Genomic DNA, 16,681 nt, shown 5'->3' with positions numbered 1-16,681 from the left:
AGAAACTGAAATCTCTTTCTCTGGGGTTGGAAAGCATTCAAAAGATTTTAAATGTGGAATTTTTGGTAGAGATTGCAGTTGGCCTTTGGACAGGAAGGGAGCTGCACCTTTCAGGGATGACGTATGTGTTTTCCCTTCACCTCCTTACACCCCTTGCTGTATTTCTTTGCCTTTCCTCCTGCGTTTCCAGCATCTCCTCTCCACTGTCCCGGTGTTGGTTTCCCTGGGAGGCCCTATTCTTTAGGGCTGTCAGGGTCTCTGTTCACAATGTGGTCCCATCAGGTCCATCCTGCTTTCTCTCCTGCCTGAAAGCGCAGACCCCTTCCAGGAAATCTGGGTTGTGCTGCTCTGAGATGATCTGGAGGAGGGCAGGTGTGTGGTTTCAGGAAAGGTGTGGGCTGAGGAGAAGTCTCTGCTTGTGGAAAGGATCCTGGTGAGCCAGGGGATGTGGAATCAAGCAGCTACTGGAATAAAGGGCCTGTAGTGGTACATGGTGTTGCAGTTCTGTGACTCTGTGTCACATACCCATCAGCTGTCCTCCAGTGTGGCTTTTGTCCTTAAAAGCTTTGCCACCATTGAACTGTGACACTGCTTTAATGTGCTCTAAATTTGGAATTGAGGTTTCTCTCTATATGGTCCTTAATTGAAAAATGTAATTTTTAGAAAACTGAGCAGAAATCCCTTTGGCCCAGCAGGAGTTGAGGAACCTTCTGAATACCAAGTCCTACACTCAGCTTTATTTCTTACTCTGTTTTCTGTCATATTCAAGTGGTGCTTATAATCCACAAAATACAGCAAGAGAGAAATGTTCTGTGAAACAAACCCAATTGACTGTGTATTGTGACAGGAAAGGCAGGTTGTGAGGAGACTTGATTTTTGGAAAACTGCTGGTGGGATTAACTTGAATAAGCCAGACAGGTCATGAATGTCTGCAAGTGGCATTGCTTCTGCACAAGTCATGGTTTAGTGCCAAAACACAGCTTAGCTTAATGCCTTGCCTGACTGGGTTATTATGTATGTGCTGCTGCATCTACCATATTTCTCACTCTTGCCTTTCATCTTTTCAAATCAATTGTTTCTATTATTTCTTGCTTTTAATAATAGTTAAAAAAAAACCCAAAAAACCAAACAAGCCAAAAATACCCCCACCTCTTTTCCACTACTTGGTTTTGTCCAGGCAAATAGCAAAATTAAAGACTGTTGGTGTCTGTACTGAGAATAAAAATCTGATTTAAGTGCTTTAGTATAATTTAGTGTCTGCTAATTGATGTAAATTGCAAATATCCTTTAACAGCCTCAATTTGAAAACTTTATGCACTTTTAAGTAAATTTATTTCATTCTGGAATGTTAGTATTCTTAGATCAATGTAAAGCAAACAGGCCATGAGGGACCTGGGAAAAACACTGCTGCTGACACAGAAATCCAGAGAAGGACTGCTTGTGCTTTACCTGCTTCCTCATGATGGCTGCTACTGCTGCTTTGAGTGGAAATTGGAGAGCTGGGTTTGTCTTAGGAGATATTAGGCTTAAAACAAACTCAGCAAAGCCAAATACACTCCTTAGATTGTGCCAAAAAAGGCTTTAAAGCTGTCACCTTCCTCTGGGGTCTTGTCTATGTCACACGGAAAGGAAAAGAGTTGACAAAAAGCAGACAGTATGGCCATGCCTGAGGAGTGCTGCGTTTGTGGGGTGTTTCAGAGCTTGCTTTAGCCATTTGAACTTACACCAGTGTTTGGCTGAGTTTGTTGGGGCTGCGCTCACACACACCGAGGGGTGTGAGGAGAGCAGAGTAAGGACCGTGTGCCACTGGCAATGGCAGGTGTAGCTGCTCAGTGGTGTGCAAGGTCAGGGAATGAAAATAAAGAGTAGCTGCCAGGGTGTGTCTCACCCTAAGGTTGGTCACTGGCTTGGAGGGTGGAGATCCCTCAGTAAAGATCCCATTGTGAATGGGGAAATCCGGGTGTTGGCTGCCCCAAATCAGCTGGCTCCGATGATGGTGTTCCGTGGTTCTCTTGGGTGTTGGCTGTGGATCTATTGGGTTTATGGGGAACTGACTCCTTGTGTGCTTTCTCCCTTCTGCACCTTGGCCCTTCCTTCTGCTGAGGTTATTTGTTTGTTTTTCAGATGAGACCCTTTTTGCTCTTCCTGCTACATCTACGCCTCTGATGCACTCCTCTGCAGGCAAGTTCTTTCTGCTCCCCTTTGTCTGAGTACCTCCTGCCTTTCTGATCTCATTAACCCTTTCCCATTAGTCTGCCTCTACTAAAAGTCAGCATGGGTCCAAGAATAGCCTCTGTCACATTTTTCAGTTTTGACTTTTCAGTTGATCTATTCCAGATTTTAATACGCATTCATTTGTTTATGTGGTAAACTGTTTCATAAACAAGATATAGCCATCTGTGAATTCTTGGACCCTTGATGTAGGAGAGAAGTTGATACTGTTAACAGGTTAACACATCAGAGCATAGTTGCTTTGCTGTTTGAGCAGAAAGATTTAATCTATAGTAACTTTCTGCAGTATTTTAAAGAAGTAAAATTTGCACCCATAGTATTGAGTTAGTGGTTTTTATTAGGTACACCATCCACAAATTCCCATTTTAAAAAAGGTGCCCAAAAAAGGCTTTGGCACACATTTGTGCAATATGTTTGTGCCCAAGCATCCACATATCCCCTCTCTCTGTCTCCCCTTGCCACCTTCCTGTTCTTTGTTAATATTGCCCCCTGTACTTGTCTGGCATCTTCAACTTTACTGAGACCTTTGCACTGCATAAAGTTGCTGCTTCTTGAGCCTCTTGCTCACTTCTCTCCTAGCAGAGAAATAGAATAGCTTTAAGTGATACTGTGTATTAATGGCTTATAGTATCCATGCTAGTACTTGGAAGAGCCTTTTAGTCGCTAAAATCACGTGAACCTGTTGAAAGTTTGCATTGACTTTGAGAGCACTTGCATTCTCTAATTTTCCTTTCTGTCCACGGTCACAGAAAAAGTTATGGACTTGCAGGAGCAGCCAGGTAGCACTAAGTCGCTTGGTCAAGAGGATTTTACTGCAGTCCCGCTTGATCCTGCTCCTTCTCTTCCCTCCTTCTCTCCTCTCTCAGCCGATCCCTTTAAAGAGCACACAGCCTTTGGTACCCTCTCAGATGGATTTCCTGCAAGAGGCACTTACAAAGAGAGCTCCGGGGAGGTTTATAAAGAACCTATGAAAAATTCCAGAAACCCCTTTCTTGCAGAGGGAAATGACAAAGACGTTTCAGAGATGAAATACTCGCAACCCCCATTTGCTAAAGAAGAAGCAGCCATTTTGTCTCCAGCTAAAGAAAATACACAGCTAGAGGGCCCTAAAGAATTACCTAACCTGGAGAAAATGCCTGCAGAGCAGCTGAAAATGTCTCCAGAATCTCCCCAAGATTTGTTTGAGAGGAATGAGGAAGATCTCTTCGATAACAAAGACAAGTATGGAGGAGATGGTGATCATGGTGAAAAAGGGGTGGTGAAAGAAGATCCTCTTAGAAGGGAAGAATATGCAGACTTCAAACCATTCGAGCCAGTATGGGAAGTCAAAGGTGCTAGTCATGGACTGAGCAGCATGAGAGAGGATGTTGGAAGTAAGATCGATGCCAGGCTGGAGAGCAGTTTGGATGAGAAATATGGTGTGGGTATGCTGAATGTGCAGAAGGATTACGAAAGAGAGAGTGAAGGCAGCGCTGAAGATCCCTCTTTCCCAAGCACCCCAGAAGCTGTAAAAGAACCTTCGCAGACTTACATCACTTGTACTAAATTTGACTCCTCTCCAAGTCCAGGTGGTAACAAAGGCAAATCTCTTTCTCCACTAGAGGAAGGCACTTCAGAAAATAGAACTGACGATGAGAAAAAGATTGCAGAACTGAAAGCTCAGACAGGCCCAGAACAAGGTAATTTTGGTGCTGGAGCAGTTGGGCAGGAAGGGCAGGGAGCTGAGTCCCCTAAAGCACAGGGGGTCCCACCAGTGCCGCCCGACAGCGCCACAAGCATGCCCGAGGGTCTCACTCCTGACCTGGTGCAGGAGGCGTACGAGATGCACGATGCAGCCTGCACAAAACTGGCTTATGAAACCAAGATTGATTTAGTGCAAACCTCCGAGGCGGCGCAGGAGACTCTGAAACCCACGGCGCAAATCTGCCCCTCCTTCGAAGGCTCGGAAGCTGCTCCGTCGCCGATCTTGCCGGATATTGTTATGGAAGCCCCGCTAAGCACTGGGACTGCTGGGGCAGAAGCATCTGCTGTGCAGCTGGAAGCTTCCCCACTAGAAACGTTTATTCCCACTGCCAAGTATGAGAATGTAAAAGAGGCTGAAAAACCTCCTGTATACCAAGAGGCAGTGAATGTACCGCTGACACAGACCCAAGAAGCAAAGGAGACATTGGCATTTAAACAACCTGATGGGGAGAGTAGCACCACTCCTGAAGATCTGGAGACTCCTTATATATCTATTGCATGTGACTTAATTAAGGGAACAAAAGTGTCTGGTGAATCTCCTTCTCCATCCTTCGCAGAGTATTCAAAGACACCGGTAACAGAAAGCATTTCTCAGGATGTACCTGAACACAAGGAACTAGATGGAAAAATGTCTCCACAGTTTGGAAAAGCTGGCCTGTTTAATAGCCAGATGATATCTGACTTTGCTGAGGAAGCGAGTGAAGATCCATCTCTCCTCTTAAAAAGTAAATCCACTGAGAGTATTCCAACTGATGAAGAACATGAGGAAGGACTGGTGGATTCAGTAGCTGCCACGGGCAAGCCTTATCTGGAGTCATTCCAACCCGAGCTGGACTCTTCCAAAATTGTTGCTGCTCCACCATCTGAGCCAATACCTGCAAAAACAGCCAAGGCAGAGAAGATTCCTCTTCAAATGGAAGGGCTGGATGCTTTGGCTTATTCAGCTGATGAATCTGTTGCTATGGAACCAAAAACAGGAGATGACAAAGCTCTCTCACCCATGGAGTCTTCCCCAGGCTCAGTGGAAGAAGACTTCGTGATGTTAGGTCATCCTAAAACTGCTTCTGAATTTGTGACAGAGGTCACTGACAGAGAAATAATGCACAAAGATGAAGGTGAAGACATCAGTAAGGTGATCCAGGGTGAGAAGAGGCAGTTGCCTTGCCCAGAGCTGCCCTGTGATCTGTCTGTGAAGAATGTAGAAGTAAAAGCTGAGGAAGATACCAATGCCTTGAAAAAGTCGTTGGAGGCTGTGGATAAAGAAGTGCCTGAAGTATCCACCACGTGCTTACCAGCCACAGATACCTCACCTCTATCTGCTGAAAAAGAGATAGTCAGTGTAGTAAAACCAGGAGCTTTTGAGAAGGAAGCTGAGAAAGAAGCTGCTTCTGTTAAAGAAAAGAAAAAACCTACTGCTGTATTTTCAGCAAAGCTGAATAAGTCTTCAGGTAATCTGTGTATGCTGTCTTGCAGTTTGCTAATCTGCATAATTCTTTAGCTAAACTTAAGCATGTCACAACTTAGTCTTTTTAAATCACTTTCTGTAAACTTCTCTGTAGGCCGAGGGTAAAAGAAAATGTCAGTGCCTGCACTTGGACCTTTTTCATATTCTGATTGCTTTAGTGCCTTTTTTCTGTTTATCAGGGATGGACTCAGCATCTCCAGGTTTCTCCTCCAGCTCTGCTGCTTGTGGTCTGTCGACGCAGAAATGAGCGTCTGCTCACTGCAGGCCCTCCCATGGTTGTCCACAGGCTGGGCATTGGGTGGCCTCCCAAACTCTGGATGTGGGATACTGTTTGCTGTGTGCACATGATTTGAAGAGGCATTTCTTCCTTCTCACTAGCATTTCAGACACCAGATTGTAAAACTCAGGAAAATACTTCTGCTGCTCCTATAGGTGCCTGGAATCTGTACAAGAGCCTGTGCATCTCCAGCGTGCATTAGATCAAGGCCAGTGGTTTAAAACAAGTGGTGAACGTGAGGGAGCTTAGTATGCAGGTTACTAGAAAAGTGGTTGTTAAGAAGTTGAGTGTTCTGTGAACACTAAAATTGGTTTATGCACACAGCACAGGTACTCATTTCTGGTTTTCTTTTCAGGTGGGGCTTGCACTTCAGTGTAACCCTAATTTTTCTTAGAGTAATGTGTAGTTACAGTAGAAGGAAGTTGTATTCTTTTCTGTAAACTGAACACCTCATGAAATTCCAGCTTTTTGTAGACTCTAGGAGTACTTTGCTTTTTGATATCGCAGCACTCTGCTGCTATTTAAGCTTTGACCAGAAGCATTCACACCAAAAAAGACAGCTACTGCAGAAAGCACAGTGCTCTAAATAGAAAACCAGGAGTTAGTTTGACTCAGCAGCAGTACTGTATTTATGCAGTAGCTGCAGCCTACAGTTCATAAAATAGAATTATACCCTGAGTTGGAAGAGAATAGCAAGTGTATGTTGAAGTGAACATCAGTGTTGGTGCAATTGAAATAGGTTTGGGAAATAAGGCAGAAGATGTATTTCTTATGTTTACCTTTGCCATTTCTCCTGTCTCACCTCCTGTATATGTACAGGTAAGGCAGAAAGGAGAGAGTTTTGCTTTTCCCTTGGGGCAAAATTTCAGTGATAACCTGCACTGCTAAAACTCCGTGTGTGTCTGTGTGTTCTGTGAAGGCTCCCCAGGCTTCCAGCAGATAGTACTGTCTAGAGAGCAGCTGCTGTGTATCTTGGACTTCATGTCAAGGGGTTAATTGCTTAGAGCTCAGACTACTTAAAAAAAAAAACCAAAGCAAAATGCTGCACTTAATAGAAGAGCTTTTGTTAGTTCTTTTAAAGGGAGACTTTTGCAGAGAGTCTTTAATCATTGCATGGGTGTAGTAGGCTGGGGGTAGCAAGTCCTTGCCTGGGGAAGGCAGCCCCTCACTGTGGGTCTGAGGAGGACACAGCTGCTGCTCTTCCATCCGTGGGAAGCTGCCCCAGAAGCTGCAGAGACCCAGCTGCCAGAGCAGAGAGGAGGAAGTTGAACTTGAACAGTGTCATCGCTCTCCCATCCATGGCCCAGTGCAGGGACAGGGCCCAGATCTGTCCAGTGAGCTGGGCTGGGGAGCTGCAGCCTCTCAGTGTTGTGTTCACTCTGGAAAGCAGCTGCAGCTTTCATTTTTGACATGCTGTGTTGTTTGGGAAGAAATTTTTTTGTTTTACTCCAGAGGAATATTTGCTTAAAGCTAAATAGATGAGAATACCAACTCAAAAATGGGCCTTTTTTTCTGGATTTTTCTCCACACTCTGCTGTGTTGCAAAATACAGAACTGGACTTCTGAGACAAGCCACAAACAACATCAGTTGTCTGCTTTAAATACCACACTGCTTAGGAACAATTTCAGAGAATCGCTGAGGAACTAACAAGGAGGGATTGTTCATCACAAGGCCAAGTGCATTTGTGCATGTGTTTGGCCTTCTGAGTCTACCTTTGTTCTTTGGGGTTTTTTTCCTACCCATCAGTGGAACTGAAATAGATTTTACTGTGTCTTAAGACTTGTGGAATTCAGCTGGTGTGATGGTGTGACTGATGCTTGTTAAAGCTTTAATCTGAGCTGCCTTACTGGTGCACTTAAATTCAAAGTTGTGGAATGCTTACTTAACAGTGCTATTTTTTGGAAGCTAACCTAAATGCCAGTATGTTGTAACTTCCCACAGCCCCAGTGGGCTGCGGGGAGCTAACAGGGATTCTAAAAAGGCTGCAGACACTTTTTAAACTTCCCCACTTCTCTGAAGCAAATGTAAAGCTCTGAAGGGCCTCCTGGGTAGAAGGAGGTTTGTTAAATGGTGCCTGGCACACCTTTGGGTAACCTGGATAGATTTAAGAAACAGAAAACCAAAAAACCCCAAACCCAAACGAATTCAGAACTGTAGGTAGTTATACAGAAACCCCTCTCCTTGTAACAACTGGAACCATTTCAAGGGCAAACACCTCCCTGCAATACCAGCAATTTCTGATGTCTTGAATACTGTGGGGTTTTTTTTTCAAATTTGTATTTCTCAGTAGGTGCTGTATTTGGCTTTGAGCAAATAGCCTTGCTTCTGTCACCCTCACCAGACCTTAAAATACGCATTCCTGAGCTCCATCAATGCACTGCCTGGTAAGATGTGACCTCAGAGGGCAGCTTCTGTGGGTTCAGGTGCTGCTGCCCCAGCTCCTGCAGGAGGTGTGAGCACCAGGCCAGTGCAGCGGGCACTGGGGAGCCATGGATAAGGGCCAGCCTGTGTGACAGGGCTTTAATGCCATCTAGTGTTTGTCACCGAGGTGGAACCTCAGCTCCTGCTGGACGGGAAGGGATCCATCCCAGGTTTGGAGAAATTCCCAACTCCTGAAATGAGTCTGAGAGGTGAAAGCTAAATATACACATTACATATCTCAGCCCTTCTGTTGCACAGTCTATCTTCTCTCATACAAATCATTAATCCTCCCCAAACCCGTGCTTTCCACAAACCTGGTTTTGATTGACAGGATGTGGAGGTTTTTATATTATTGATATTATTGGATTATAGACTCAAAACCTCTGACCACTACAAAGTTATGAACTAAAATGGAAATTGGCAGTTTAAATCTGCGTGTCCATGTTGAGCATTACAATAATATTTGGAAATAATGTTGAGATCTTTGCCATCAAGACACTCGGTTTCCCAGAACACCCTTGTTTCATGGCTCTGTAGACATTCCTTTCAGGTTAAATCTAACTGGTTTATTTGCTTTCATTACAGGCACTCAGAAATGCAGCTAATTACTAATATTGTACATTTCCTGGATTTTCTTGAGGGGGCAAACACAAAGGTGAAGCCCAGGTGGGAAATGTGCTTTGAGAGGGTGGTACTAATGCTGAGTCTTTCCTTTTTTCCCTCTGCAACATGGGGGCAGAAATCAAATACTTCCTGTGATGCTGTAACACAAACCAGGTCATTGCAGTTGTGTGAAGCTTAAAGGGCATTAGATGGTCTGCCTGATACCAGCTGTACCCATTTGGGGAATTTCTGTTATTTTCTGTGTTTGTAGTGAGTTAAATGGAGCCACTCAGCAGATGGGAGGTGTTTGGTTCTGTTTGTTGTTTTTCACTGGAGAAAAAAATGCCTTGGAATGTCTCTGGAGTTTCTTTCAGAAGCAGATTGGTTAAATGCCATTTAATTCAACATAAAATATCTTGATTTAATTTCATCTCATTGTATTCCTAGATTCTTTGCTTGTTCAGGTCATCCTTTATGCTAGCAGGTAAATAATAATAATTGGAGAGCACCAGAGGGCAGAGAATTTGGAGAGGAGTAGGAGGAATGAGGAAAAATCCAAACCCAATGAGTGAAAATTTTCTGAAGGAAAGACACAGACCTGCTGTGTTTCATTAGAGCTCTTGTGACCCCTGTTGAGAGGCAAAGACTTGTTGTGTAGCTGAGGCTGCTAAAAGAGCAAAGCCTGAGGGATGTTCCTTCAGAGTGGCAGAATTAGGGAGAAAATGGAGCATTTGGGCTAAGTTTCCAACTTTGCCAGGAGCACAGATAGGCACCAGCACTGAGGGAGAGCAGAAGGAAGTGCAGTGCAAAAGTGCTGTTCTCAGTGCCTCTGCTGAGGGTGATTTATGGTGTGAGTAGGGACTGAGTAAAGCATTTGCCCTGCCAGGCAGCAGCTCCTTGGAGCCTGGGGCGTTCCGTGACACGTGTCCAGAACTGATTGTGTCTGACTTGTCTGGGGGACCTGATAATGCCACCTCCTCTGAACTTGGTATTCAAATGTGCTGTAGAGGCAGGTGTGCAATATCCCTGCTGAAAACAGAGCTTCTCCAGAGGTTTGGCAGTGCTGGTGCCTGGTTTATGTGCAGAGTGTTCCCTCTTGCTGGAAAGGGGAGATGGATTTCATTACGGGTGTGTTTGCATGGAGTGGTGAGAGTGAACACTGAGTATGCACAGAGTAAAGAGGAGGGTCTGGGGGGCAGTGAGGGCACACTGGAGATGAGAGGAACAGGACAGGTGGTGCAGCCTCTCTGCTGTGGCCACAACAAACCCTCTGGTTAGAGAAAGTTGCATAAATGCACTGTTTTAAGTATAAGATACAAAGAATATAAATACGAAATGAAGAGGCTTTAATTGGGTATCTTTAGAAATTAGATAATTAGTGGAAAGACCTTTGAAAGCATGATGTTTTTTGGCAAATATAATGACAGTGCAAATACGGAGAGAGACTCGGGTTTTGGTGGTTTCCAGTTCAGCTTGAAGACAGAAGCAGATTCTCAGATGTATTTTGTACTTTTTTTTTGGTACAGTGCAACTTTTCACATTTGCTTGCACTTTGATGTTTGAATATACACTCCCTACTTCCCTCCTAGTTTGGATTTACCTGTTGAAATTGGAACTGAAATGCATGTCTTTGTCTAAGTTAAAAAGAGATGTAACTGGTAAAGGAGGCCTTGAATTTATGTAGCAGTTGAAGTCAAACCCAGGGCTTTTGGGTATCTTTGTAGTAATCTTTCTCAGTGTAAGATTGTTCTAATGAGAAGAGAAACTGTCTATTTAAGGTCTGAATCTGGATCTCTAGCCCTCCTGGTCTACTGTATTTTTATGGAAATGTGGGAATGCCCTTTTCTAGTTCTTTAGAAAATGGTGTATTAGATTTTTAAGAGGCTTTGGAGCAGTCCTGGGAAGATTTTAGCTTTTTGTTGTCAGCCCCAGATCTTAAGAGACTCCAAACTGGGAAAGAAATGGTGTTTTTTCCAGCAGGGTTTGAAACAAAATGACAACGTGATTCCCACAGCTCTTCTCTTTCAGATTTGGAGTTGTAGTTCACCTCCTCTCCTGTTTGTGCAATACTTTCTCTATGTTACTTTCTATATGTTGGTACTGTAAACTGTCAGGTTCCGGTTTTTATTTAAATGAAGGGAACAGTTAATTGTCAGGTCAGCAGCTGCTGACAGAGAATGCTGATGTAAAATAAAAAAGGGGAAGGTGTTTGCTGGTAGGAATTGGGTAAAGGGCTGAGTAACTTTTTCTGCGGGCTTCCTTAAGAGGAATAAATACGGCTGAGCAGCTCCCGAGGACTAAAGATACCAGCAAAAGGATTAATCGTGTTCTTCATGAGCCTCTGCTTTTGTTCCAGGCACAGAAAGGGTCCTTTTCTGTTTCCCTTCACGCTGCTTGTTGTGAAGGGAGAGGTGTTACAAAGATGTCGCTGTTAGTCCTCCAGCAGCCAGACATTAGTTTACAGAAACCCGAGGGGAAGCCATACATCTGGGAGCTTTGTAAACGCCTTTGAACCTCTGTTTGAAAAGCAATCTATTTAAAGCTCGTCTGGTGACTACTTTTAGCCGGGCCGCGAAAAGCCGCTTAGCGCGGCCGGGCTCCGCGAGCCCTCGCTGCCGTCCGTGCAGCGGGGCCGCCGTGCCGGGAGGAGCCGCTCCCTCGGGGCCGGCAGGAGCCGCTCCCGCCGTGCCAGCGGCTCCGTGCCGGCGCTCCGGGCTGCGCCGGGCGCAGCGGGGCCGTGCGGTGCCAGCACTGCGTCAGCTCCACACCCCGTCAGCTGACCCGCTCCTGCAGCACCAGTGCAGCACCACTGCGGAGCCCGGGGAAGCCCATGGTTCCCTCCCTGGGCTGCAGGGCGCTTCTCCCGCAGCTCTCCCCTCTTGGAATGCATAATTGATAATCGCAGCTGGAGAGATGGACAGTCAGCCGAGCAGTTGGAAGGATAAGGGTATTTATTCTTTCACCTTTTTTCCTTATTTTATTCCTTAAAGATGCCGCGGGTTGTTTTCAGCAAATGGTGTCTGTAGCTTGTATTAATTTGATTGTGAAATGTAGCCGAAGCTGCGGGGTCTCTTTGTGCTGCATGCAGAATTATAAAAGCTGCAGGTTAAAATGGGTAAATATGAGCAATGCAGAAGAATAAATAATTTATGTAGGTGAAACAGCTCGTGTGACACTGCAGATCTTTCCCAGTCCTACAGAGCATATTAATGAAGGGCTTGTTTTGGTATGCGTGGCACAAATACCGGCATAGTCCGAATTTAGTCCGTGGTCTTTGGAAATTTCGAGATTATTAACAATCTAACAGCACTAATCATTAACTGAAAAGCCCCACGTAGTCTGCAGGTTATGCTCTAATATTTTTAAGAGGAGAAATTGCATGCAGGCTACAGCAGGGTGGGGGGATTTTCTCTAAAAATCTGTTTGAAATATACCCTTAATCCTATTTGCTTTGTATTGTTCATAATTCTGTCGAATTCTAGGTAAAACTGTCTGATTTTTCAATATTTACAGCCATAATAACAAATTGTTTTAGGTAAATAAGTAGCTAACCTTAAATTAGTGTGGTGCTGACCTTTGTTCCTGTAAGCACCAATGGGAGATCTCTGGTGTAAATCTCTGTGGATCATTACATTAGTGCTCAGTGTGTTAGAGTTTAAGCCTTATTTGAATACATAATCTTCATACTTCATCAACAGGACAAGCTTTAAAAAAATTTCATCATCTCTGGATACTTGAATATATTTTAAAGGGCCCTATCGTGCTTGGTGCTTGTGAAGTTTTCATCTTTTTTAGGGAATTATTGTTTAAAATCTGGGGTTTTTTATCTTTTTCCACTTGTACAAAATTGCCAGCTGTCTGAAATCCATAGAATGCTTTATCAGAACCTGAATATATAACAAAAAAAGCCCTGCAGGTGAAAACACTTTGCCCCTGCAAAATCAGGTTCTCAAAGTTTAATCTTTCATTAAAGGGCTGTAAAATATTAGGAAAAAATATTATGCAGTGTTTAGTAATATGTTATTGATGTGTAAGTAATTTAAATGTTCAAGGCTTTGTACCTCAGGCCTGAAATTCTCGGGGAAGAAAGAAAGGAAAGGGGAAAAAAAAGAAAAAAAAAGAAAGGGGTGAGGTCAGAAGGTTTTGGTAAAAATCGAAAGGCAGGTTCCCTTTTTGTGCTCAGGCCCAATTTGCAGGTTTCTTTTACAGCCAGCCAAGCAGAGGTGGTGCTGATCTGAAAGCACTTTCCCAACCCTGGAATTTGAGGCCTTGAGAATAATGGAGTCTGTTTGGGTTTAAAACCCCCGACTTGCCCATTCTGAGCAGAGATCAGGTCTAAAAGAAAATGGAAGCAGAAATGAAGGTTTTCGGGGAAGCAGAAGACCCTGGTTCCTCTCCTTTTGCAGCTGCTGTTCAAGCCTGGTTTAGTGTTGTTTTTTTGTTTAGAACAAGACGAAGACACCGTGTTTCACGTTCTTCCTTCCTTAGGTCAGGCTCCAGTGGCATGGAAAATGATGGGTAAAGTTCAGGGACTGATTGCACTATTCATCAAGCCCCAAAATAAATATAGAAGCAAATATTGCAACATGCTTCTTTCCATGCTAAAAAAATGACTTTAAAAAAAATAAATCTAAAACAGGAGAAGAGCAGAAAGTATGGTGGTTCATAGTTGGACTTTGCAGCTGAAACACTACATGCTAATGAATATAGTCTTAAATTTAGATTTGGTATATGTATTGTAGTTGGGGAACAAGCACAATGCAAGTGGTGCAACTTGTGGCATTGATTAATATCTGTGGTATTGATCATCTAGATAGGATGAAAGAGGTCTACCCTGGGGGTAGAATGATTTTAAATTTTAATGCTTTTAAAGATAGGCCCTATGGAGTAATTGATACTAAAATGTAACATTTTAAAATTTAATTTTTAATAATTTCAATCAATTGTCAGGTTTTAATGGCTGAATATTGATAGATGAACAGCACAGCTATACTTCCAGGTTATCCCAGGATTCTTTTCTAATTAATGAGCAGAAAATCTCTCTGAATTTTGGTTCAACTTAGTTAACTGATGGCAAAGACTGCATAGGCAACCTTTATCTTGAATATTTGGGGCTTTGGAATGGTTTTCCCAGTTGGTACATTGTGCACACATGCACGAGCATCTGGCCAAGTAGAAATGAAAGAAAAACCTTGGTTTTGGCTTATTAGTATTTGGGATTTTTTTTTCTTTTTTTTACAATCTGTTAGTGTTGGTCATGTTGTTGTTTTACCATGTACTTGTGAAATCTGTATCACTTTTTTTGCTGTGGGTTGTGGTGCAGATGTGCCAAGCCTGTGCGTGGTGCAGCCTTGTTTTGTGCCCTCTGGCACCCATTTGGAGCCGCCTGTCCCGCTGGACGTGCTGCTCCGCGGGGATGCCTGTCCCTGGGACAGGGACAGCTCTGTTGGTGGCAGTCCCACGTGCTTGGCACCACCTGCAGTCCTGCTGTCACCACCCAGCTTCTCCAGCCTGGGGCTGGTGGTTGTTCCTGGCTAGTAGGGAGAGACAGTCAAGGACTGAACTGGCTTCCCATGTGGCTGATGAGCGTAAATGGAGGCTGCAATTTTGTGGCCTTGTCTCTGCTCCTGTTAGGATGTCAACCAGGATTTTGAATAATCATCTTGATGTAGGAAGCCTTGAAAATGTCAGAGCCCAGTCTGTGGTGGTGCTGGTGCTTGACACACCAACCACTGGATGGTTGACGGCTTCTCCTGGAGGTTGGGCTGTGTCCCGGCCCCACTCCAGTGGAGCTGCAGGGTCAGAACTTGGATTCTCTGCACAGAGATCAGTAGAAGCCCTGAAGATCACGTATTTACACATCCTGTGTAAATATGAAGTTTTTTACGTGTAAGTGGAAAAGGCCTCTCTGAGCAGAAATGCAGAGCAATTTGTGGTTGTGGATTTTGTCCCCAGCAGCTTTTCCTGCTCGGTGACAGATGGGACACTGCGCCCTAGCCGTGCTGAAAGCTGCCCGTTCTCAGCACTGCTGTCCCATTTCTCTATTGGCACAACGCTAAATTGATCCAGAAAAGGCTCCCCCCTGTGCCTCCACACTGTTATTAGGAGAATATAAAGGATCTGTGCCTACCTTTCACGTTACAGAAAGGTTCCAGTGTAACAACGCCCGTAAATCGCACAGTGTTTCTTCCCCCCTCTCCCCTCCCCTTTGATACAAACAGCCTTTCTTTGGCGCTGAAGCCCGGCGTTTGTTGGGCTGTAAATAACTGGATAGAGGGGAGTTGTTCATTGTGCAGGGAGCCCGTGGCTCCGCAGCTGCATTCCAAGGATTTAGCGCGCACGCAGCCATTGGCGGGGCAGCTGCCGCTGGATTTGGGATGGCAGCGGGCGGAGGTTGCGTAGCTCCGACCTCCGAGTGCCCTCGCAGGAAGTGGAAAGCGCCGGGAGCGAGCCGTGCCAGGGCTGGGTGCTTGCAGCACGCTCAAGATGGATGCCAAAATGGGTTAGTCCCTTTTTCCTTGTTTTCTCTGGTACACGTGAGCTCAACTCGCTCGTAGGTCTCGCTTTTAATTTCTCTTTCAAAAGCAAAAAAAGACAGTTTCTTGGTTCAGAGTTTTTTAAAAAAGATTATCAGGTTAAGTGTATCAGACCGCTTGTTTTTGTCATCAAAACCCGGTATGACTTGCTCAGTTTTAAGTTAAATATCTGAAAGGAAAAGACTTTAAGAAATACAGTGCCAAAGCTATCGCAGCACTTGCTTTAAAAGCAAAATGTAACTGGATGAGTTGTGCATGTAAGGCACGGATGGTACGGGACTATTTTTAGACGTGCCAAGTGACAGTTCGTGCTTACCAAATGTAGGCAGCTGTTCTTGTTTTAGAATAGGCCTGCAAGACGTGCATTCATATTATTTATTTTATTAGACTTCATATTGTATAGAATGCAGCTCAGAACAGTTTTCATAAGGAAAGACATTGTGGGGCTGTTGCTGAGAATTGGTTTGGGGTTTTTGTTTTTCTGGTTTTATTTTTAATCTGCTGTGAATATCTCGTGTGTAAGTTAAAGCCAGAAAGCTGCTTCTAGTAATGCTTTCAATCTTTTCCTTTTGAAATAAATGAAAATAACCTGTTTCTGATCAATGGGAGAATACAAATCAGTGGTATCATGTGCTTTCTTGGATTGCAAAATTACAAAGCAGTTTTTCAGTGACTTAAACACCGAATTTCCTTTGAGGAATTTAGGATGAAACCAGATCCATATGCCATTAAGCCGGAACTTGTTTGCTCGTTCTCCGAAAGGAGTGAAGATGGAATGAGGAAAAATGTTTTATGTGCAGCTTAACTCTGACCCAGGAGCTCCTGGCGTGAGGATTTTTCTTAGTGATTACCGAGAACAAAAGACTTGATGGGTCGCTAAAGGCCATTTAGCTTTTGGCGTGTGCTTCAATTCCAGCAACGTACCTTTGTTTCTGGCATTCTGGAACTGTCATAGAGATGAATTACTCTCTTTACATTTCCCATAACTGGTATAATGCGTTAATGCATGGGATAAGTGATTTCCTATGGAGCGGGAAGAACCCACAGTTTTAAAGCTGTGCAGAGAGGAGGGAGCAGCTCATTTACAGAAATAATGCTGTCTGCAGGCAGAGGAGCAGGGCTCATACTGAATGTGACACCTGATACAGGGGCAGCACCAAATTCGAGTGCATGGATGCTCAAATTGCAACATTTAAAAATAAACACAGTTTCAGTGCTTGCAGCAAATGCTCCAAAATAAATGAGTTTGGGGTTTTGGGGGTTTTTGTTTGTTTGTTTGTTTTTTTCAAAGATGCCTTACATGATTTAAGAGCACAAAATCCATCAACTGGTTTTGGCAAGACTGGTTGTGAAGATCTCACCCAGGTGTTGAGGCTCCTTGGAGCTCAGTTTAGGTTTACTGG

At 44.1% G+C, this 16,681-nt stretch overlaps 1 protein-coding gene across 4 annotated transcripts in view; it reads left to right on the top strand.

Moving 5' to 3' along the window:
• Positions 1 to 16,681, top strand: part of RTN4 (reticulon 4) — a 40,687-nt gene that overhangs the window by 11,762 nt on the left and 12,244 nt on the right. The window contains exons 2-3 of one of the 4 annotated variants that reach the window (XM_082303469.1): positions 2,125 to 2,181; positions 2,982 to 5,423. The exons of 1 other annotated variant lie outside the window; for it this stretch is intronic. In XM_082303469.1, the coding sequence (XP_082159595.1) occupies positions 2,125 to 2,181; positions 2,982 to 5,423 (2,499 nt within the window). Of the gene's footprint in view, positions 1 to 2,124; positions 2,182 to 2,981; positions 5,424 to 11,331; positions 11,690 to 15,107; positions 15,245 to 16,681 lie in introns of those variants that run through there. 2 more of the 4 variants (XM_082303467.1, XM_082303468.1) reach the window with 2 other exon arrangements.

The sequence above is a fragment of the Coloeus monedula genome, assembly GCF_965178545.1.
Source record: "Coloeus monedula genome assembly, chromosome: 2".
NCBI classification, from domain to species: Eukaryota; Metazoa; Chordata; class Aves; order Passeriformes; family Corvidae; genus Coloeus; species Coloeus monedula.
Note: the sequence above shows the minus strand (reverse complement) of the source record. Positions and strands in the feature narration are given on the sequence as shown.